General features: G+C 46.3%; 8 protein-coding genes across 8 annotated transcripts; 2 read left to right on the top strand and 6 right to left on the bottom strand.

Annotated features, from left to right (window-relative positions):
- Positions 1-506: 506 nt before the first annotated feature.
- On the bottom strand, positions 507-1,294 carry GLAREA_01867 (uncharacterized protein; the record flags this gene model as incomplete). Its single annotated transcript, XM_008089083.1, has 2 exons — positions 507-1,235; positions 1,292-1,294. The coding sequence occupies 2 exons, from the start codon at positions 1,292-1,294 to the stop codon at positions 507-509; spliced, it is 732 nt and encodes a 243-aa protein (XP_008087274.1).
- Positions 1,295-1,997: 703 nt separating this feature from the next.
- On the bottom strand, positions 1,998-2,273 carry GLAREA_01866 (uncharacterized protein; the record flags this gene model as incomplete). Its single annotated transcript, XM_008089082.1, has 1 exon — positions 1,998-2,273. The coding sequence occupies one exon, from the start codon at positions 2,271-2,273 to the stop codon at positions 1,998-2,000; it is 276 nt and encodes a 91-aa protein (XP_008087273.1).
- A 505-nt stretch (positions 2,274-2,778) lies between these two features.
- On the top strand, positions 2,779-3,348 carry GLAREA_01865 (uncharacterized protein; the record flags this gene model as incomplete). The annotated part of the gene is made up of 1 exon (XM_008089081.1): positions 2,779-3,348. The coding sequence occupies one exon, from the start codon at positions 2,779-2,781 to the stop codon at positions 3,346-3,348; it is 570 nt and encodes a 189-aa protein (XP_008087272.1).
- A 1,452-nt stretch (positions 3,349-4,800) lies between these two features.
- Positions 4,801-6,394, top strand: GLAREA_01864 (uncharacterized protein; the record flags this gene model as incomplete). Its single annotated transcript, XM_008089080.1, has 2 exons — positions 4,801-5,400; positions 5,450-6,394. The coding sequence occupies 2 exons, from the start codon at positions 4,801-4,803 to the stop codon at positions 6,392-6,394; spliced, it is 1,545 nt and encodes a 514-aa protein (XP_008087271.1).
- Positions 6,395-6,933: 539 nt separating this feature from the next.
- On the bottom strand, positions 6,934-7,673 carry GLAREA_01863 (uncharacterized protein; the record flags this gene model as incomplete). The annotated part of the gene is made up of 3 exons (XM_008089079.1): positions 6,934-7,452; positions 7,508-7,566; positions 7,616-7,673. The coding sequence occupies 3 exons, from the start codon at positions 7,671-7,673 to the stop codon at positions 6,934-6,936; spliced, it is 636 nt and encodes a 211-aa protein (XP_008087270.1).
- A 1,166-nt stretch (positions 7,674-8,839) lies between these two features.
- GLAREA_01862 ((Trans)glycosidase) lies at positions 8,840-9,924 on the bottom strand (the record flags this gene model as incomplete). The annotated part of the gene is made up of 3 exons (XM_008089078.1): positions 8,840-8,886; positions 8,940-9,094; positions 9,140-9,924. The coding sequence occupies 3 exons, from the start codon at positions 9,922-9,924 to the stop codon at positions 8,840-8,842; spliced, it is 987 nt and encodes a 328-aa protein (XP_008087269.1).
- Positions 9,925-10,857: 933 nt separating this feature from the next.
- Positions 10,858-11,778, bottom strand: GLAREA_01861 (uncharacterized protein; the record flags this gene model as incomplete). The annotated part of the gene is made up of 5 exons (XM_008089077.1): positions 10,858-11,090; positions 11,138-11,320; positions 11,376-11,489; positions 11,539-11,581; positions 11,635-11,778. The coding sequence occupies 5 exons, from the start codon at positions 11,776-11,778 to the stop codon at positions 10,858-10,860; spliced, it is 717 nt and encodes a 238-aa protein (XP_008087268.1).
- A 5,046-nt stretch (positions 11,779-16,824) lies between these two features.
- GLAREA_01860 (Ankyrin repeat-containing protein) lies at positions 16,825-22,475 on the bottom strand (the record flags this gene model as incomplete). The annotated part of the gene is made up of 8 exons (XM_008089076.1): positions 16,825-17,283; positions 17,334-17,851; positions 17,900-19,133; positions 19,185-20,174; positions 20,226-20,636; positions 20,687-21,487; positions 21,600-21,950; positions 22,020-22,475. 8 exons carry the CDS (start codon positions 22,473-22,475, stop codon positions 16,825-16,827), a joined length of 5,220 nt encoding a protein of 1,739 aa, XP_008087267.1.
- Between the last annotated feature and the right edge of the window lie 182 nt (positions 22,476-22,657).

Here is a 22,657-nt window from a genome sequence, read left to right as displayed (position 1 = left end):
ATCACGAATCTCGGTACCTTTCACCAGCAGATACTGAGAACTCATATTACACTACTGAGCTGCCAGCTCGAAGACTCAGCAATCTTTCAACGACTTTCTATCGTCCATATGTCGTCAAGACACAGCAGTCTCGCGAGGGTCTGTTACGCCATTATGCCCATCCCCGATTCCAAAGATATATCTAAACTTGTAAGCTGATTATGCTAACTATTCTTTTGAACAACAAAAACTCAGACCGACTAAGGATAGCGAGATAAAGCGAAAGACTTGCTCGTATAGAATTCGCGTTTGAATTCGATTAGCAAGTTTCGAATTAAAACCTGGGTTAACGTTGCCAACTAGCATTGGTATTGATGATCAGCAAAATGTATGGAATATCCAGTGTACCCTTAAACGCCTTCGCTCGTTTCCTATAAATGCTGCAAAACCCACGTCGAGCTCTTTTCCACAATCTTTGAGATATCTTTACCTCGTCTCTCACTTCCAACAGTACAAAACAAGCAAACCTAACGCAGGAAATGTAGACATAACCAGCAGAAGGCGAAAAACACCACAACACCTCCAGCAAATATCCATTTGTCCTGTTTCGCCCTCCGTTCAACCATTCGAATAGTATCACCACTGATACCTAGCGTGTTAGCCACAGTATACAGTTTCTTCTGGGTTTCCTTCAGCATTTCTCTTTGCTCTCCCAAATTTCCAAGTACTGCCTGGCCCCTTGCCAGATAATCGTCCAAAGCAGAATTCGTATGCGCAAAGAAATCTTGTTCTCTTAACGCATGTGTCTCTCTCGCATAATCTCCACTACCCATGGCCATAGCAGATCTTGAACCTTCATTCCCCCACGAGTTGTTTGATGTGTTCGCGGCAATGGGAGCATTGGAGTAAGGGTTGTCGGGCGTCGCTGTGTTATGAGGTCGACGTCCTGAAAGTTCCTGCCGGTTGGTGGTGACTACTACATCTTCACTTTGTGCTTTTAATTCTTTGAACTGTTCCCGGAACGACTGGAGTTCTGCTCGGAAAGACTGAATTCTCTCGTGGGCCTTTTCTTTTTTGGAAGGGTTCAGTTCGGTTTTTGCCAGCTCGGCATAGGAGTCTAGGGTGCGCGAGAAGGACGTTAGAGACGCGGAGATTTGGCCGAGGAGTGAGGGCGTCAACTGTGTGCCAGAAGGAGGTGATACAAGATCGCGTTTTAGAGAAGTTGATTGTTTTAAAGCGGTGTTGAAGAGAGTATTCTGGGTAGTGGTTAGCCTTGGATGTTCTAGAGCTTGCAGGCGATGGATTTACTCACCATGATGGGCGGCGGCAGAGATCAAGCAACCTTGGTGTCCTCATGCGCGACAATACGAGAACTAGGTGTACAGGAGAAAACAACGCACAGTTGGTGGACTCAGTATCTTGGGATATGTAACCTGAAAAGAGGATGATGTTTGTAAATAAAGACGTGGCCAGAGGAGTCAGAAAAGCGGCAACACAATTAGTATAACGTTGCAGTTGATTGAGTGATGGTAAATGGGTTTATTGTTACATTTGATTTATTAGGAGAATTGGAGCAAAATCAACTGAGATATTTTTTGGCCTCTACTGAAATTACCTTGAGCTTAAAATGGTCGCAGGGCGTGAGCACATAAGGTTGTCTTCCAACGTTCCCGCGCTGCTTTTCCAGCCTCGTCTGGTAGCCTCACCGTGGCACAGCATGGATCGCGCGCGGAACCAGATTTTCCCCTCCGACGGGAGAGATTCCAATGGGAATGTTTCAGCGTTTCACCGCTTGATCATCAGGGACCTGGACCCTGAGAAAAGACGCCGTCCGCCGAGTACGTCGTATTTGTGCCTGATAATTCCGCTTTACACGGTCTCTTCAATCTTTGCAGCTGAAGTTGGGATCCTTCGCCGTATCAGAAGCCAGAAAAGTTCGGTAAGGTAGATCCTCTATCCCCCTGCAGACCGAGTTCCTCAAAGACACATGTCAGACATCGAAATGGCAGAATGCAAACTCAAGACGCTACCATATCTTTCCTGGCAATAAGGCCCGGTGATACGCTAGAAGTTGGTATCTTGTCGCCAAACTGGGAAGGACCAGACCACAGAAAGGCCGCTTCAAAGTTCCCGAGGGGCGAACCTCTAGCTGCTGCTTCACTAACTCGTAGTTCGTACCATCTCTCGTACAGAGGACTGTCCCTAGGCTTCTTTCTGCCTTGTGAAAGCCAACCACCACCACCATCAACAACACGTTCCTGACCTAGAACAGCCTTCCTCCAGAACATCAACATCTTCAATTATTATCCTCCAAGTCGACCAATTATCTCCAGCCTGTCATTCGTTGCTTTCTTGGATCACCTGGGGCTCTATCGGTTCTGGTCTTTTGCTGCGCATTCCAACGACTTGGCACGAACCTGTTTCCTCCCACTCACTACGATCGTCATTGTGTGTTGAAACAAGACGGCGAATTTGAGCGCCGCAAACATTGAATATTGCTGGAACGCCAGGAACACTGCACGGCTTACGGCTTCGCGGGTAATACAGGCAATTGCTTTTGCGCCAGCATTCTTGACCTTGTCCCACCGCGTTCCTCAGTTCCAAGCTTCAACAGTTGTTCAAAGAGTCGCAAAGTCCCACCTTTGCGATCAAATCGCAGGAGGAACTTAAGCAGTGTCTTGAGAAGCTCGCAGTAGCATCCCTGTTCTGAACGGCTTGCAGAATCGCTGGAGGTCCGTCCGAACTGGATGCTATATTCAAGAGCTCAGCTAATGCGGCGCAGATAATAAAGCAGCCAAGATGCCTTCAATTTCATCGACATACCTCATTCCCGCCATCATACTCAACCCCGCCTTCATATTACATCTCATCAACACTTTCGTATCCTACTATATCCCCTCACCTCCGACCGCTTCTCGGTCACCGCATCCAACATTCGAGAAATTAGGGCCCCTCCCTGGATCAACTCCATATATGGATATGCATGCCGATGACCAGTTATGTTGGTCGTACACTATACTCATGGTTATTGTACAAGTCCTAGCCTTTGGAAAGGTCTCCGACAACAGAACGGCGAGGAAAACGGCAAAGTTGGCTAAGATTGAAAGGGAGAAAGTCCGAAGGGAGAACTCGGAAAGAGGTAGGGTCGAAAGACTAGAAATAATCTCGAAACTGGATAAACTTTCCTCTGAACAAGAAATCACTGGAGATACGCCCCCAACACGCACCAACGGCAAACCAGTTTATCTTGCAAATGGTAATGGCGCGGCCAAGACGACTCCTAGCCTTCCACAAGCAGGAAATGTAACGGAGAGCGAGGAAAGTACGGCAGAAACGAGCGAAACGAGTGAGGAAGAAATGATTATATGAAATTCATTTTTGGGCTGTTTTTTGCATGTGAGAATGACAGGGAATAAACTGCGGGCGTTTAAGATGTTTGACAGGCGTTATGAACCGAATTATTAAGTGTTCTGGTTGGGAAGCAGGTAGACAAAATTGGTCGGTCAGAAGTACATATATGATGACTTTAGACAAGAGAGTTGACGTTGGGTTATTACTGAAGCCGGAAGACCCGAATCTCACATTGGTTGCTTACGCAATTGGCTTAGTCCTAAACTGAACCTGAGAATTTTGAGGCTTGGCTCTTGAACCCCTCTACACCTTCAACTCGCTACATGATCGTTTTTACGAATGGATCCTCGAATAACGATGAAACGTATTCATTGAACAGTGCATCGTTCCCATCTTCTATTATGTTACTCCCTCTAGTCGAACTATTGTCTGATTGCAGATCCCCATAATTCAACGCCTAGGTACGAATACCTTTTGAGGTCCAGGGTACACCGCTGCCGATAGCTATGGATCCAACAACATTATTTATCCATTAAAGCTTCTAGGTCAACCTCTCCTGTTGTTTTGAAGAGCTCTGAAATTTTTACGCTATTGTTACAATGTGAGCGACGTATAAGGAATTAGCAAAGCGGTTCATAGGTAGTGATTCAACCATAGTCATCATTCTCTTTGTTGAGTCTTTTGACCAGGTAGGTCGCGTTCTGAAACCCCCAACTAAAGGCAGTTATTATCTAGGTTCAATAATTGATTCGACTCTATTTATTTTGAACCGCTTTACTTCGAAGTACTAAGCGCCCAAGCTAATGAGGTTCGAGCATGCAAATTACGTCGAGATTCTGCTAAAAGTTCGATCCTTCAAGACCAGTCGAGGTCCTAATTCGCTGATTAGTTCGTTTCGTTACTGTAGTATGGGAGGATTATTATGTCCAGTAGGAAGGTACTTTCGATACACGACAATTTTGCACTGGGAATCTTGCTCTTAGGAGACAAGTTTCCATGAATCAATTCCTGTAATTACAAAATACTGTCTTGGAATTTGTTGAAAGGAAAACCAGGCTACTTGACGCCGTTCTTTAATCGCCACGGGTCAGAAGACCTTCCTCGTGACGGCGCGTGAAAGTGGGGGATTTGGCCCAGCCCCGGTTCATAGATGCACGTCGACCAGACTCGATATCCAACGCTCATTCAAACTTCCACGCTCAAAACACAAAGTACACCTATTCCGATAGATAAATTATATATTCGCTAGTATTTATCGAGAGTTTGAGATCATTTCAGGCCTGTTGTTACGACTGCCTGAAGGACGCGTGGCTTAAAGAGCACGATTACCGAATTCGCAGCGCGCATCGCATCCACCGCACGAACGTTTCTATACTTTCGTGTAGTGTTTACACCCCTCACTGGCGACGCGCTCTTGCTACAAGTTTCCGGTCGATCTTGACAACGATCGACGGAACATACGATATACTGATGGACCCCAAGGAGCAGGCAATTGCTGCCCTTAAGCAAGTTGCACAGTCAGCGGCTCATCGCGAAGACGCGGGTAAAATCGCCTTCAACGCGACGACGGGATCCGACATGACAACATCAATGGCCCATAATGATATAGTCTCAAAGCAGTCGGGCGCTTATGACCAGTCACAAATGGCGTCAGAAATCGATGCAAAATTAGCTGGCAAGCAGGAGGAACAGCACTTCACCAATGATGCGGGTACCATTCAGTCATTAAACAATGGCGACGACAACTCGCAATCAACCAACGATAGCCACGGCATCGCGACTCCCCCCACATCTGCGTCTGAAGGATTCTCATCGCAAAGTACAAATCAAGATGGGCCATTATCACAGTTATCACAATTGTCACAACTGGCAGCAGCGCAACAGCCATTAGCAAGCAATACGACGCGACCAAAACTCGCAATCTCTCCAACTGCTGGACAAAAGAGAACAGCTGATGGGCAGGTCAAACTGGCTCAATCGAGTCCACCTTCTCGCGTGCAACCCCGCGGTCATTCTAGGAACGCTAGCGCAGTCAGTAATATTTCCAGTACAAGTAGTAGGATCGGTGAGGTGAGACTTTCCAAGTCTAATTCACGGGAAACACGCTGACAGCGCCTAGATATCTGCTGAATTACGAACTCGCCTTTCTTATGCTATGGTCAAGGTTAATAATGGCTGGCAGTCAAATTCAATTGACGAAGTAGAGTCTTTAGCATCCCAAGCAGGATCACCAACCTCATCCAAATCCAATTCAACATTGCATGGCCGACGTAATCTCATAATTTCCCCTCGTGAGGCCTTGGCTAGCGTTCAAGGACAATCTGGTGGACCAAACATTATTACACAAGCGCCAAGTGGAGACTTTGATCTATATTCCAATTCAGGACAACCAACTCGAACATATGAATCATTCTGGCGTGATCATTCAACAACGAATAACCCTGGTAGCAAGTTCTCTTCTCAGCAATCAGCTACCTCTCCCCCTCCACCGAGAGGACTCGCACCGCCTGCAGAAATCCGGCCAACCATTTCTTCAAGAAGATCTGGAACTCCCAAATTTAGCAAACCACCTGCAATTTCGGGACAAAACTCTAACTCATCTCTTCAAACATCCAACCCAAGGACGCCAAATCGTGGAGATTATCGAGAGCACCCCACAATCCAAACACCCACACAGAAAACACTTCAGGAACAGGATGCTATAGAAACTTTGTTATTTATGAGTAGTCCTGGTAACTCTGGAAATATGGCACATGTCTTCCCTCCTCGTAGTCAGATTTCACCTCAGGAGAGTCCTCTTCGAACAGAATTCAATCCACAATCAAGGCAGATACATGGAAAGAAAGTTGGATTCGATGTTGCAGCAACAAGCGAAAGAAGCGCTGGTAGTAGCGCGTCTAGCAGTGCCGCCTATAGAAGGAGTCGTGCTGGAGTGGTAGCCAATAGTAGGGAGAGAGAGGCTGCCGTCGATCAAATGATACAAGATTACGACTCCAGTAGCGACGAGGAAGATATGGCCATGAAGTTTACAAGTCCCAGGAGTACGCTCGCAGCCGGTCGATAATTTCACCAAACTCAAAACCGGCTTCCATTTTCTTTATACATAGATTGCTACGGCTATTCTCTCACATACATATGTCCACGGTTTCTACGGCGTTTAATCATCTTCGATTCGCATGATACCACATCTGCATTTTTCCTCATAGGGTCATCATGACTGACGATATTTCTATCACTATCTATCATTAGATACTGCATATAGGCACATTTTCGGAGTTTTGGTACGGTTCACATAATGCATTGGATATGGGTTTTGGGCATTTTGGGATTATCTGGGAACTGCATTATTTCTATTATCATTGGGACGTAGTATTTGGGCTAGCATTGGACCGTAGACAGATGCACATATGAGTTGTTGGTATATACAAATACTATCATCAATGTTCTGGTTGTTTCCCTACCGCTATTGACTTCAACACCTCTGAGATGAAGCCATCAAACAATACAACCCGCTTCAGCTCTCATTCAGTATGCGAGCACAAAATCATACAGCCGTTAAGAATACTACAGGGATTCGCTTAAACCCCATCCACAACCACAATCTCACTTCGTCCCCTTCCCCTTCTTCGCCCCCTTCTTCACATCCTCACCCTCCTCAGCAGCACCTCTTTTTCTCTTCGCGCCCTCCACCCCCTCCTCCTCAGCCTTCTCCCCCTTCTGCCTCGCGCTACTCCTCTCCCCCTTCTTCGGCTCCTCCTTCTTCTTCACCTCCTTCCCCTTACTCTCACCCTCCCCCTTCTTCGGCCGTCCAACCTTCTTCTTCCCCTGATTCGCCACATTCTTCCTCTTCCCCTCCACCTCCTCCTCCATATCCTCGTCCCCCTCCCTCTCATCCTCCTTCAAATCCGTGCTGGGTGTCTCCGTCGCATCTTTGCCCTTCTCCGCATCCTGTTTCGTCGTGCTACCTTTCCCTTTCTTCGCACCCGGCGACTTGGACGTCTCCGCGCTCTTCTGGGCCTCGGACTTCTTCTGCGGTGGCCCCTTCACGGGTTTATCTTTTGAGCCCGGCTCGTTGGTGTAGTCGCCGCCTTTTGCTTCGTAGGTTTTTGCGATTTTGTTCGCCTGCGCATCTTAGTCTCACACATCCCTTCAAAATCAAAAGGGAAGGGGAACGTACTTTCCAGGCTGCCATCTGCCCTTTTCCGGACCCGTCTTTGTTGGTTTGTTGTTTTACTTCTGCGCATCACTTAGTAGCTGTGTTTATGGTTAAGGAGAGGGGAAATACCTTCAGTAACTTCCTCCTTCAACTTCGGATCCGTGGGTTTTCCTTTCGCGGACGGCATATTGAGATATTGCGAGTGCGAAAAGGATCGTGTGCTCAAACTCGTCTTATCAATACAAGATAATGTTCTCAAAACGAATCGATTGAATATCATAAACTCCACCAAAAAGTTGAAGATATTTCTCTTCTTCTCCAGAATTCGCAGACTGTGCAGTTTTAAAAGGAAGGATGAAGCAGCGCAGCCTTATTAAAGTTTGCAACACGCAACGCCAAAAGCAATTCACGGTGGTTGGGGGACGGTGTTGATGTCATCATCCACTATGCAATTTGGATTGGCACTTGCACCTGCCCTAACCCCTTGCACAGACAGATCCGATCGGGTGCTGGATACCCACTTCCCCGGGTTTTTGTTAGCGCGTACCTGCAGCTTGCTTACCAGTTCTTGAGATGAGATTTGTCTGTGCATTGCTTGTTTGATCTTGTGCTGGAGAGTGGTAAGGAGGAGTTGTGTCTTGGTGGAGGAATTTGGAGGTTCTTGGTTTAAGGTGTTGTTGGGGAGAGATGGAGTTTGGTGAGGTGGTTGTTAGTTATTGGTTGGTGATAAGTGGTTAGGTTGGACAAGGTGTGCATTGATTCCAGAAGAATCGTATATACACGAGGGTTTTGAAATTTCACTGTTTTTATATACGGGGTGTCTCTCTAGATTTTAAATCTGTTCAGCGATAGAAAAGTGAAGAAAAGTTCATGATTACCGCTATATCTCCCAAATCTTCTCCTGTAAAATTAAGCGAGAGGAGCACCGTCCTAATATCGATGCCAGAAAAGGTGTATCCAAACCTCCTTCCCTAACCCGTTATATTCAATCTGTACAAAAGAAACATTGTTATGTACTTTCGACAAAATGTTGAGAAAATTTCACGTTCTGGGTAGAGACCGTAGAGTAAGTGGGTGTCCCGTCAGGTTTGGAACACACTGGTGGAGCGATGAGTAGAATACTATACATGAGAATGCGACGAACTGAACATTCTAAAGGTTAAAAATACAAGGGTTAAGCTTACATAAGTCAGGGATCAATTAATCTGCAGTTTGATATGAAAATATTGTAGTCAAATTGATTTTGATGTGGTGATCTTGTACCCTTCTCGGCAATCTGATAAATAAGATAGTGACCTATGCACCAAGAAACATGCTTCTTTTATGGAAAGAATGAGGTCTTCGAAAGGTGTTTTACAGGAAAGAGTCTAGATCGACACCTCCACCACAAGCAGTTGTATCTATAGAATAGGTTAGCACCTACTCCATTGTTCAAGATATATATAAAACTTACCAAGATTATACTGTTTCGCAACAGCAGAAGTCCAACCACCCATGAAAGTGGTCACAGTATTAACTCCCGGTTTCTTATCAAACTGAACAGCCCAGAGCGGTAACGAAGACCCAATATCAGTAGAGCGAGAAGCAAACATAGAAGTCCATTGATTCCTAACCCAGTCAGCAATATCCAGTTCTCAACAGAAAACAACTCACCCATTAGCATAAATCCCCCATTTCCTCCCCGTAGCCTTAAGCGCCACAACCCACTCCTTGGCCAACTTCTCATTCGCAGCAGCCCCCAAATTCCACGCATTACACGGATCTCCACTCGCCGTACTAGTCGGCTCGATATCAAACCAGTAATTCGAAATCACCATCGAATTCGCATCCACAACCCCCAAAAACTCCTGAAGCTGAGCAGTCGGACTCTTGCAAGCCACGCCTGTATCCTGCGTCCCCGTGCATGGGAACATATACGCATCGATCCTCGGAATCCCAGCTGCTTTCGCGGCTGCGTAGTTCGTCGTAAAACCCGCCTTGATAGCTCCGCCTTTGGCACATCCTTGGATGTAACCCTGCAGAGCGACGACTTCGAAACTACTAGCCGCACATGTCCAGAACGACGCACTTGGGGTACTCGAGATATCAATTCCCAACTTTCCCGCGCCAACACCTCCGCCTGAGCTTTTAGGCGCGCAGCATTGGATGTCTGATGGACCGGGACAGTAGCCGGCGTAGAAGGAACCGGAGCATGTTTGAGAGGTGGGCTCACATACTCCGGTGCCTGAGGGAGGTGAACAGGATGCGACGCAGCATTGGATGTTGCTTGCTCCGGGACAGTGGCCGGATATGTATGTTCCTCCTGTGCAAGGTGAAGAGGTTGTAGAGCAGAAACCTGGACCGGAAGGGGTTGTGCAGAATGTCGTGGCTCGTTTCTCGAGAGCCGTGGCCGAGATACTCGATGCGAAAAACGCTAGAGAGAAAGATGAAAGCAGCATTTTGAAAGTTGACTTAAAACTAGTCATTCAAAGCTTTAGGATATCGTCAGCTACACACTCTTTATACCCCCCACCAAGCCCCCTCCCGATCATCCACCCCGCAAACACTTCTAATTTCTCTTGGATAATCCCATCCAATCCTTCCATCCACCATCGTATTCCAATGCTGCCGATAGTCAATCAGGCATTGATTCCTTGCCGAGATAATCGTGGTGTGGCCCGATTTCGTGCATCAGGGCTGAAAACGATCGCTAGGAAATGCGCGAATACAGCAGGTACAACGGCGTGGTGGCGTGTGCTTGTCCCGCTTGTGCTTAGCTGCCGGATGGGGAGATGACGTCCTAGAAGGGTTTGGTGTAGGTTTTGTTAGTTGGACTTATGGTTTTAAGGTGTGAAATTTGGGGGTTTTGAGGTCGGATTTAGGAGTCGGGGGAATGGGGTGGGAGAGATTACACTCGCTTGATACTTGGTAGAGAAGCGAGTTTACGGTTAGCTCTATTTAACTCGCACTTATCCTAATTTTGGGCACAGGGTGTCGTATGATACATTCATTTTCATTTCGGCTCAGAAATGATAGATGAAAGTTACTTTAAAAGGTTCGGCGCTCTCCGAAATTACGTTTTTGAACTTGATTTACCAATCGTACAATTGTAGCTGGCTGCGTTGCATTGGCTGGTACATTTCTTTTTATCTGAAGTGACATTCTCTCGCTACTTACTTGTTAAAATGGTAAGATGACCCGTTACATTCAATACAACTTATGATGCTTTGCTAACAATCCCTTGACAACTTGGACAACTGGACAAGACGATAAAATGAAGTTAAGAGGCTAAAGAAATTAAGCACTTCTCTATACCAAATTCAAGTAAATCAGGAGCTCGTCGAACAAGCACTTAACACTCTGCGACTTATCAATGAGGTCTTAACTATAGTTTATTTCCCACCCTCAAAATGTACATGAAACATCGACCTCCCCCCCAGAATCTTCGCCTTCGTCCCGCTCATCCCCGTCTTCTCAGCCAACACCCCCATCTGCACCATAATCCTCGCATGTTCCGGCGTCTCTCTCCATCTCATATGATCATCAATACTTGCATAACCAAAAACCCCGAGCAGAGCAACCATTTCACCAGTTGGTTCTGTGTCTTTTGGAAGTGTTTCAACAACTGTCGACTGTTAAATTGAGAAGGGTATGAGGTAAAAGGGAACTTACTCCAGCCAGTTGCTGAGCCCCAGGATTTTCCTACGGTTTTGACTTCGTCGCCGACGTGGGACATGTCGTTGTCCATGCTGTATTTCTCTGCTTCACCGTAGCCTGCGGGCATGTTCACAAATGCTACTTCGGTTACTGGTGCGGTGTAAGCAGCCGTAGGGTCGGATTTGAATTCGGTGTACGCTGAAAAGATTTAGCTACTTCCAAGTAAATATGCTGGCGCGAGTTAAATCCTTACTTATGAATGGTGGGTGCTTTTTGACGTCAGATAATTCTGCCAGTCCAGCTGTAATGGTGGACTTCAAATCTACAGACTCGAGCAGTCTGTCATGATCGCTTTTCCATTTCCAATCTGTCTCGATTTTAGTATGTTTTCAAAGTGGTAGAACAGCTTGAAATACCAATTGACCAAACGAATATGTTATCATCCTCAACTTGATGTCCCTTCGAAATCAGTTTCACATATCAAAAGCATTTAAGCGATTGAAACCACACACCCAGTATTGTCTCAGAAACCCATCTTGTGATTTAACAATATCCGTTAACTTCTGAAATGCTTTCATTTCTGGCGTATCATTTTTAATCGCAACTCCCTCCTTCACACGAATCAGGATGGTCTCGGTTAACTGTGGTGTCTCCATGTTTGAAAAGCGTTGCCAGTAAGCGACCTTGAGAGCCTGGATTTGGCAGTAATAGACGAAGCTTATATCTGGTTACTGTCGTGGTACTGCATGTCAAAGATGGGGAAGGATTGCATGAGTCATTCTCGCTCATATGGACTGTGTACGCTTGTGGGTCCTTTCCTACGGAATAAAGCATCTCATAAGTGGGTTGACATTAATCTGCACCGCAAATACTGCCATGTGTTGTACCACACCGTGGTTCTTACTCCTTGTCGTCTAAAACGATCTGAGAGTGAAAGTGTTAACTCCCGTCGTGTCTTAAGGACTGATGGGTCCCTGGACACTTCGGCTTCAAGAGCTACTTCCATTTTAGTCAAAATTGTCTCCACATCTAGCATTTCTATTGGTAGATTATACAGAATTACATGGATAATAGTGGAGATTTGTCACAGTCCCGTAGTCCAGGGACCCCTTAGTCCTTAAGACACGACGGGAGTTAACGCGTGTTTATGTGTGTGCTGATATCAATCGCTTCTCGCTGAGACTTTTGCCTAAAATATCTGGGTTTTGATTACTCCGATCGGATCCTTCCCTCCTTGGGCTGATATCAAACAGAGCCCGAGTATATTGCAAGCATGGTTGGTTGTTTACCAGCACTGTGCGCAACGAAATGTGCTTAACGAAATGTGCTTATATTTGATGAAGCTACGCAGACTACCATTTTAAGTGAGGACTGAAACAGTTATGAGCCAGTGTAGAGTTTACTTGCTTGAATTTGAGATACGCTATATCTTGGCTAAGACTGGGGTCAAAACGAAGTTAACTCTGAAATACGGCATGCTAATTATTGAATAGGTTCGTTTTTTTGTTTGCACCTGTAATCAAAACAGAAGAGATTTAAAGGCTTTGGCGAATTTAAGAGCAAGTCCAGCGAATCATGCAACGATCAGAGTCTAGACATAGAAGTTAGCCATCGCAAGGTGGTGTCACTCATGATACAGGCTTGTAATTCAATGCATTACTGTATTCGAGATACTAACATTAGTCTAGCACGCAATCCGAAATCAATAAACCCATGAGTAAACACCGACGCTATGCAAAAGTGCACCAAAACAGCAACGAAGTATCTGACTGGAAACCCGAACCCAAATCTAACCAAAACCAAAACCTAAACCAAACCTAAACCAAACCTAAACCAAACCTAACCCAAACCCATACCAAAACCATACCCAGAACCGAAGAACCGAAAATACACACACCAATCCCAACTCACCTCCCTCACCAAAACCACCCTCTCCCCCTCCTCCTCCCCAACTTCCCCTCCCTCCCCCAAATCCTTCTTAATTCCCTCTCCCTCTCCGCCCTCCCCTCCTCCCAGACAAACCTTTCACCCCTACTCTTCCTCTCCCTCTCCCTCTCCTCGAACCCTGCGCGCTTCACATACCGTTCCGAGATCGGATCAAGGATATACCCGTCCCCTTCCCTCGGTACAAAGTGCGAGTGCTGGTCGCGCATGAGGTACATGTAGAGCGGGTGAGACATTTTCTGGGCAGAGCGAGAGGTGGAGTTAGTAGAGGGCGAAGGATCCATAGTGAAAAGCGAGACTTTGGGGTGGTGAGAGGCGTGGATTGGGTAGTAGTGGCGCGAAGAGAGACCGAGACAGGTTGAGGAGACTGGGTCTAGGGAGGAGTGGATTTGGTGTTTGAGTTCTGGGGGGAGACTGTTGAGGTTTGTGCGTTTGGAGCGTTTGGAGTGGTGTGATTTGTGGTGGTGGGTTTTGTGTGATGACGTTGAGGGGGCGTGGGAGTATTCTGTTTGGCGGGGTTGGTATGAGGTATGGTAATCTTGTTGTGACGTTAAAATCCATTACTTTGCAAGTTGAAGGGAAGGTATTACCTTGAGAGTAGAGGTTCGAGTAACCTCCGCTTGGATAGTTGTAATAAGCACTAGGTGTAGGTGCGGCTCTAGGCGTATGAGAGCGATGCGCTCGTCGAGTTTGACGATGACCGTGATGTTTACGTGTATAAGTAGATTCAGAATGAAGACCGAAGAGTGCACGGAGCGAGAAGGGAGATCTATGGTAGCGGTTGGAGGTGCGCATCGCAGATGCAAGGAACCCGTGCTATTGTGACGTGTACAGATACGGCAATGCGGTGTGATAACCGTATGGTATCTATGATGGGTGAAAAGGGCTGGAGAAGAGAGAATCGAAGGCAAGAAGACTCATGGTTTGAAAGCGGGAGAAAGAAGGTAGGAAAGAAGAGAGTGAGGAGAGGAGAAGCGAGTTATGAATGATCTTATCATCATGATTTAGCTCTTTCTCTGAACCCAACACTTCAAAGCCTTGAGAAACAGGGGCTACACGAGATCTTAGCACACTTGAGCCTCCCAAACCGGTCATCCATCCCCATCACATCGCAATAGACATTCTCTCTTTCCGACCCCTCCACCCTCCACCATCCACACCCCCTTCCACATATCGACTATCTCCCGGCGCGGTCCCACCCCTCCCTTCCCGCTTTCCCCTTTCAAATGCAACAACCAATAACCACAAACGCCCATCAGCTGCATGCTTCTGGTAGTGAGTTCAGCTGTTGGTGGATACAACTGAGGGGAGGACGTCATGGAGGGGGGTGGGATGGACGTATCAGAGGGCTGAATCATACGACCAACCAGATTCCTGACTCTTGCGCTCGGCTCAACCATTGGGGGGCCTCGTGATGCGATGTGATATCGACTCGGATTGGCTGAGACATTGATTTGTGGAGGTTCGGAGGCGGGCACGTGGTGTGAGACAGAGCACGTGATCAAGCCGGTTTCGGATTGGACGACTTGACGCTCAAACTTGGATTTCGAGTTGGCCGGGACAACCGCGTTCTGATATGATGCCCATATTGAAATACAACCTGCCGGATAGGGAGGGTCTGAGCATAAGCGGTTTCGGAGGCGAGCTCCTATATCAGCCGAATCAGGAGTCCAGAGGGGTCGAAAGCAGGTCGACAACTGAGATCAGGTTTATCTCATCGACGCATCTTACCTCACCAGGTGTGGGTGGGCTAGGCTATGCCAATGTGGCTCAATAATCGCAGAGCGGCCGCCTTGAATTGAGGTTCACTCGTAAAGACTAAAGATAGAAGAGGCAAAGCGGAAACTCCGGCGTGAGATGTTGCTAATTGACAGGGTTTACTGTTGCATTGTTAGCAAGCTGAAAGACAAGTTGGAATGATCAGGAACCAAGTTTAACTGACCGATAAGAGCGGACTCCTGAACTTTGTGTACGAGGAAGTTGAGTCATGGAAAGGTACCAAGAGACTGTGTAAGAGAGAGGTATGTAAAATGTGTCGTAAGCGCGCCAACAGAATGTGGCGGTCTTTTGTAAATGACTCCCTGTGCTTCAGTAGTATGCTTTCGTGGGAAACAAGGTAAATAGGCAAGGATGTAGATGTTGATGGTTAAGCTACAAGCCGAAATATTGCAATCCAGGTCATGACTGCGATAACCATAGCTTGTACCTACTGCAACTTTTGTACACTTGATTTGCCAGATGACCGTGGTGCGCAGAGCATTCTCTGGTCATCTAGACATATCTCGGTTGCCGGTAATTTTTCTCGGAGTACAAGCACCAACGAGGACTGTGAAAGATTCAGCATACGCCTTCGGTCCTGTAATTTATCACTGCTTGCGCAGAGAATGACTACAGCGTAAGTTTCGCGATCTGCAAGTTGGATAATAACCGATGGGGAAAGTGATGGGTACAAGTAGTTCCTGACAAAAGAAGGCACTCAGCGCGAGGAGACCAGGAAAAGACAGGGAACAGATAATGAACCGAACTTTCCAGCATGTAAAATGCCTAACGAGATGGAATGTGAAATTCCGAGTGAAAAATTGATATTGACATAGAGTATAACAGAGTGGAAGATGGTGAAATTTCGCAAACAGACTTTGAAATAGGAATAACGCGTTTCTGCTGTAGACTCGAAAACCAATGTTGAGTGATATCCTCGATAGTCATGACAGCCACCGTAAGAAACAAGCCACAGTGATAGTTTGATAAAATATATGCATATGAATCCCCGTTGGAGCGTTGCTTCGGCAGAAAATTTGCAAAGCACTTGCTTGTACGCGATGTTGACGATAGATCTGAAGCAAGCACACCTTTGACAGGCAATGGCTTTGAGAATCTATCGCAGGATTTGAGCAATCGATTCAACAACGCAGCAACTAATACCAGTACATATCGAGAGCATCGTCGAACGAATGTGAAGATAATTCACGGAATCTCAAAAAATCGAGCGTGCGGTGAGGGCGAGGAGCGTGTTTGTTCCTGTCGAAAGCAAACACGCGTCTAGCCTCACCAGCATCCGTCATTTCGTATGTTGCAAACTCGCGTCTTGAGACGCAAAATTCGCGAAGATGATTGAGGAGAAAGATTGATTTATAGAAAAAGGAGGAGCATGTCGAATCGACACAAAGTTCGGCGGATGTTGACGTGGCATATTTTGGTCACGTGCGTGGGGATGAAGACCGGGCCGGCTTTTTGTTGATCTCCGAGACCTGGTGCCGAGTTGAGAATAGGGGGCTCCTGGTGGACAAAATAAGTGGCAGTCAAATTACGATATTTCTTCAGTCAAGACGACGAAATATCATGTATTTGGTGGATTAACTTGGCACATATTCAGATATTTATTCAATTGTTTTGAGTAACTGAGACATCTTGAGCTCTATTCGAAGACGATTTATGCATTGATCAGTCTATAGATTAGTGGGCAGGTGACTGACACTTATTTTGTCCTCTGCGAGAATGTCAACCTCGACTTAGAGGTGCAAGATTGTATCTACGACCATGTCGCTCTCGAACGCAGTCTCGTTCTTCGACCCAACATAATAAACGATCGCTACACGTCAACCGCGGCTTCTAGTCTGCAAGCTACTCCTTGAAGATCATGGATGATCAGGGTTCTGTATGCTATTGAGACTGGGAAGCTAGCTAGTCCTTGCTGAATATATTACATTCTGATAACCATCTCATAGCAATCTGACCTCTCTCCAGATAGAGCCAAGTATCTAGAACTGATACCCCATCTCCCTCAAAATATCAAAATGCGCCTCATCATCAATCGCGCCCCCATTAACTACAACCTGTCTCCCAGCATACCGACTAGAATACCCCGTAACTCTCTCCGCCACCTCATTAGCCTCCATCAGACTTACCAATCTCCTCTTCCTCTCCCTCCCTTCTCCTTCCATCTCCTGATCCGCCTCAACACATATCTCATACGTCCTCTTAACATTGTTCATAGCTCCCGCTTCGTTCCGGGGGAGGAAGGATTCCGGAGCGCGATGAATGACGGATTGAGCGTAATAGTTGTCGGTGATTTGAATGGGCTCGGAGACACAAGAGGAAATGTACATGTCGCGTGACATTTCGAGGGGAGTGCGGCCTGTGGCATTTTCGCGGTAGAGGAGGGATGGGTTGAGAGAGATGAAATGCGATGCTATTTCACTCCATCCTTTTTTGACGGCCTGGATTTATCAGAATTGCTGGTTTGAGAGTAGGAGTAGACGGGACTTACTACATGCAGAGGTAGATCACCCTCCCCATTTATAATTTCTAATTCCTCGCCCGCTGTGCACCGAGTGAGGAGAGATATGAGATCCGGCTTTTTGTATTGATTACCGCTGCATTGCATCCAGTATGCAAGCGGAGTCAAGGCACCAGCGGAAAGCGACGTTCGCTCAAGCAACATGGCCTTCACAGCCGATCTATCGAAGAGATTGATTATTTCCTGAATGAGTTCAAGATGCTCTTTGGTGGGAGCCGAGTATTTAGAACTGAGACTGTGAATGACGTTCTTAGCCTCTCGGTCCCGAGTACGCTGGTTCGCTCCAACAGAAAGAAGGTAAGCTATCACGTCTTTGCGTCTGAGGAGTACCGCAATTTGAAGAGGCGTAAGGCCTTCCGCAGACTTTTTCTCAAGGGTTTCTGGTGCGACGGTGAGAACATGTTTAATCAAAGCGAAGTAGTCCTTGGTGTTCTGTTCGGATTTTGGATCTGGGTTCCAGAGGATCGCACAGTGAAGGATTAAATCGCCTAGACAAGATTAGCATACCTTTAGTTTGTCAGGATTCTAAAACTCACAGTGAGCTCTCATCCATGTAGCAATGGTCTTGTCGTAATCTTCTCCCATGCCTTTGATGCGCTTGTCAGTTTTATGGTTTTCCGCAAATTGCCTGTATTTGCGCATTGGAGCCTCGCTCATGAACCATTCAACTGACTCAATGCTTCCAACATTAGCCGCATAAAGGAGCGGAGGAATTTTGTTTTCAGTAACACCGGTGACAAAAGTATTTGGAGGCTGTGCCCAATCCGCCCGCTTTTTGCCGCCAACTGTCAACCCTTGATAGTGTTTGGGCTTTGTCTTGATCTCAATACCACTCTTTTTGATCATATCATTAAGAGGAATTCCGACACCAGACGACTCGATCATCTCGGCAAGCATGGCTGTTTGGCCGTTGCGTATTGCTTCTTTGAAAACTTCTGGTTCGATGGTAAAACACTTCTGATCATCATCTTCTTCAGCAAGAAGCTGTTGTTGTTCTGTTCCGATCTCGATGACAAATCTTAACAATGAAATATCGTCGGTATCTACAGCATGCTCCATGAGCGTACAGACTTTGCTGGTGTGAGCATCAACGTCGACGAAGCGAGCTGCAGCACACTTCCAATTGATCATAGTCAATGGCATGACACTGCTTTTGACCATGTATGATACGTCGCCAAGATTATCAACAGTGAACTTGTCACTGACGAGTTCAGAGAATATTGGAAGAACCTCATTGTCGTCGTCTGAGTCGTCTGTATCCTCTTCGTTCTCAGTGATCATCTGCCAACGCTGGCGTTGTCCTTTATTGTCGTCTTTGTGATACTGTACCAGACAAATCTCGATTATTCTTCTTGCCAAATCTCGATGACCCCTAAGAACAGCAATCGAAAATGGGCTGAATCCGTTCGAGTCCTGTATCGCAATCTGTAGAGGTGAAAGTGAAAGTCGCTCGTTCCCTGATTCCCATGGTGCCAGGGTCATAGATTTGACCGTTTCTACATCTCCATTCCAAGCCGCTTCAAACAACATTATGTATCTGCTCTTTTTCTCTTCGTTCATATCCGGGCTAGTGAAAGTCCACGTGGATTGGTATGGCGGAGTGATAGGAGCTACGTATTGAAATCCTTGATGATTTGGTCGTCTATTTACTTCCTTATGAAGTTCATAGAACGGTTTGACACCAGCTTTCAGGAGTGCTTGTTCGGTTTCTTCCAATTCAAAAATCACTGCTTGAATAGCAGTGCGTTTCTCTTCGATCCCGTTTTGAACCTGCAGAAGTGAGCGTTTGACACTTGAAAAGCTTATGCTGGTCGTTCTTACCTTATATTCTTTTGCCTTGTTGTGTTGCTCCCACTCGGTGTTGTTGGCATTTTTCCTAGCTCGAAAGCCTGTCAAAGCAGTAAAGTACTTGTATGTACCCTTCTTTAAGCCACGTAGATAGAAGGTTTCATCCATAAGCGTCTCTGGAGATTTAATGACTGCCCCATCTTTGCAGAGGCACTCACGAAGCTCCTTGAGTTGATTCTGAACAACATCAAGAAGTGTTTCACCATTATAATAATGGGCGTGAGACGGGTCTTGAACCAGCTGATACCCTTGTGGTGTCATAGTTGCAGGATCAGCACCTTTCGCAATGAGCTCCATCACCACTCTGCCCATACTTCTTTGAGCTGCCATTAGAACCGGTTGTGTTATCTGGAGATATTGCCGCATGTTCTGTTCAGATGTGTAGTTGTTCTTGGCCCACTGGTTTCTTTCGAGGTACACTTTGATCCATTGTTCAAACTTCATAGTAGGTTCAGCCCCAAGGCTAAGTAATTTGGAAGCCATATCTTTATTGCCTGACCCGATTGCTGAGAGGAGCGGAGAAGTAATGTCAGAACCCCATCTAGACGCCAGATGGTTCAAGACGCCTCTCGCAGCCGGTTCATCATGTTTAAGGACAATGTCCAAAAGCTCGTTCTCGCCTTTAGCAACAAGGTAATGAAAGGCCGTAATTTGATTCATATCGCCCTGACTAGATGTCGCACCTAGTCGGAGAAGCAGCTGTAGAACTTCCTTGGACTTTTCGGCCGGCAAGAAGATCGTAAGAACAATAGTCAGGATCGCTCCACGGGCACCTTTAGTATCGGGATCAATCAGTTTGACCGGGAGTAGAACATCTGCACCGTACTCAGAGACAAGTAGCTCGATGATATCGAGATGGCCATTCATGATAGCGAGATGGAGGGGAGACAAGCCATAATCCCAAGCAATAACGTCGATTTCGTAGATATCAGGATCGTCCGTCGAGTCTTCTGGTACACCATCCTAGTATATTGTGAGATGATAATCCAAATCTGCGCTCGACCAAACACTTACATTTGTTCTGTCTTCGGTTTGGACTTTGACGAAAGAGCCCATAGTCATCGAATCCGAGTCTTCACTGCCCAAAGTAATTTCAGACGGTTCCGAACTGGCATCATCATCATTTTCATCATCGTCATCAATATTCATCGTTAGGCCTTGCAGCTTACGCTCCGCTTGTTTTGCTTCTCGTTTGGCGTCTTTCTTCTCATCTTCCTCGGCTTCATTCTCAAGACTCTTATCCATCAATGCTTTGACCATCGCTGCATTTCCACGGGCGGCTGCAATATGTAGAGCAGTTTTACCGTCAACAAGCCTAGCAATCAACCGCGCACCATGATCTATAAGGCACTGCACAATTTCAGGCGTTGAAGACATAGTTGCAAGATGCAATGGTGTGCGTCCTGTGTAGTCTCGTCGATTGACCTAAGAATAACGTTAGGAAAAAAGGTTATCAGAGGGCGTCTAAAACATACATCAACACCATCTTGTTCACACCAGTCCTGAACATGCTCTAGATCATTATCCACGATTGCTTGGCACAAACGCGCCGTGTCGCCAACGTATGCCATAGTAGTCCACTCATCATCTGTAATAGGATTAAAGCTCCCAATTTCTTGTCGTCCGGGGTCATCTTGAAGAAACCTGAGATCTCCGGAAACATAGACCTTGCTCTCCTCTTCCGCGACTTCGATTTCTTCATCGGTTTTCGGCATAGGACAATATCCACAACAATCTTGGATAACTTCCTTAGCAGTTCCAAAGAAACAAGGATGCCTATGGAGGTAGACTTCTCGGTCTTTGGGTTGGTTCCACTCGGCGTTGAGTAAAAGGTCTTTGGCATATAGTAGGCGGTTGATTCTCGCTGCATCATACTTTGGCCCGTATGGCACGGTCATAGTGTGATAAGAAGAAACATCTTCCTGTTCGATCCAATCAGCGACTTCGTCTTCCTCTGCATCTTTCAAATTGCCGGGACTTCGCCAGTTGCCACGCCATCGGTTCAAAGCCGGCCTACCACGCTCTTGACGACGCTGTTCAGTGTAGCTGTCGCGGTCTGAAGCTTTTGGGAGCAGTTCTAAAATTAGAAGTCTTGCTAGCCCTTGAGTCCGACGGAAAGAACGCTCGAATATTGTAGGGTCAATAAGAGAACGGTCAAGAAGTGGCCAATAGACTTCGAAACCACGATGACTATACTTAGAGAGACGATTTTCGTAGGAGGGAGAACGACGACTTAGATCGATGGTGTTACACTGAGTCATGAATGCTGCGAGCGCCTAGAAAAACATCGATCAGCAATTTATTATTTACTCAAACGATTTCGGGCACCTAGGAAGAACATCGTCTGGCAACCAAGAGAGAGGAACAAGAAAAGGGAGTCTTTCTTACTCTAGGGGCAGCATAAACTTGCTTTCCATCGTATGCGGCGCAAGCACAATCAACGTCAAAACCCGTGATGATCTGCGAGACAGAGTCGTAAAGACGAAGGACGATTTGGACATGTCGAGTAGGGTACTGACTGGCAATTGTGATGGCGTTTTTGGTTCGAATAGTTGTTACCTCGTGAAGAATACTGTCCCTAACGTTTTTCTCGATCTCGTCAATCTTGCGAAGAGCTTGTTCTTCATTCATCCCATATAAGAAGAGATCAACATCGCTTGCAGGAGCCAGATGTTCATGGTAGTACTCCCGCATACTACGTTTACTCCCGGACCATTCTTTTGGAACTGGTAAAAGCGCCTGTAACATCTCCTCGTCAGTATTGGGCTAGTAACTAATTGTTCCGATATTAAAATAGAAGAGACTTACAGTAGTAACCGAGCTACCAGCAGCAACAACATTAGCCCAGTCCAAATCGATCAATGAGCTCTCTGAGAACAAATTAAAGTTCTGCTGGAACTCCTTGAAAGAAGTGACCATAGCAGCGTCTCCGGTAGCTTTCCGCACATCATCCTCCAACTCCATTATGTAATGAGAGGTTTCTTCATCAGACTCTGCTTCCAAGTCCCTGGCTCTGATCTTGACATCTTTCTCGTGGCCATCAAAGACCGGCACCAGATTGACGTTGCCATCTTGAACCACGTGGTGGCCAGGATCTTGTGCGTAGACCTTTCGTAGTTCTGATTCGAAGACCTTGAACGGCTCTAGGAGTTGCCCAATTGGCTCATTTGGGTGTTGCGTAATATAGGGAATGAAATCCTTGACCTGCGATGGTAGAGCAGGAATGTTGATCTCGACAGGACCCTCAGAAGCTGAGATTGCCATTTCGAAGAAAATCGCAAGTGACGACTGATAATAAGTTTCTAAAATTTGTTGACTTGTGGAGTAATGAAATAAAAACTATCAGAGCGACAAACGGATGAGAAATGTCGAAATGTGAATTGATCAATTTGCGAGCAGTAATTAGAAGTCAGATTCGACTTCACGATAAACCTGACATAAGAAAT

The sequence above is a fragment of the Glarea lozoyensis genome, assembly GCF_000409485.1.
Source record: "Glarea lozoyensis ATCC 20868 chromosome Unknown GLAREA7, whole genome shotgun sequence".
Lineage (NCBI taxonomy): Eukaryota > Fungi > Ascomycota > Leotiomycetes > Helotiales > Helotiaceae > Glarea > Glarea lozoyensis.
Note: the sequence above shows the minus strand (reverse complement) of the source record. Positions and strands in the feature narration are given on the sequence as shown.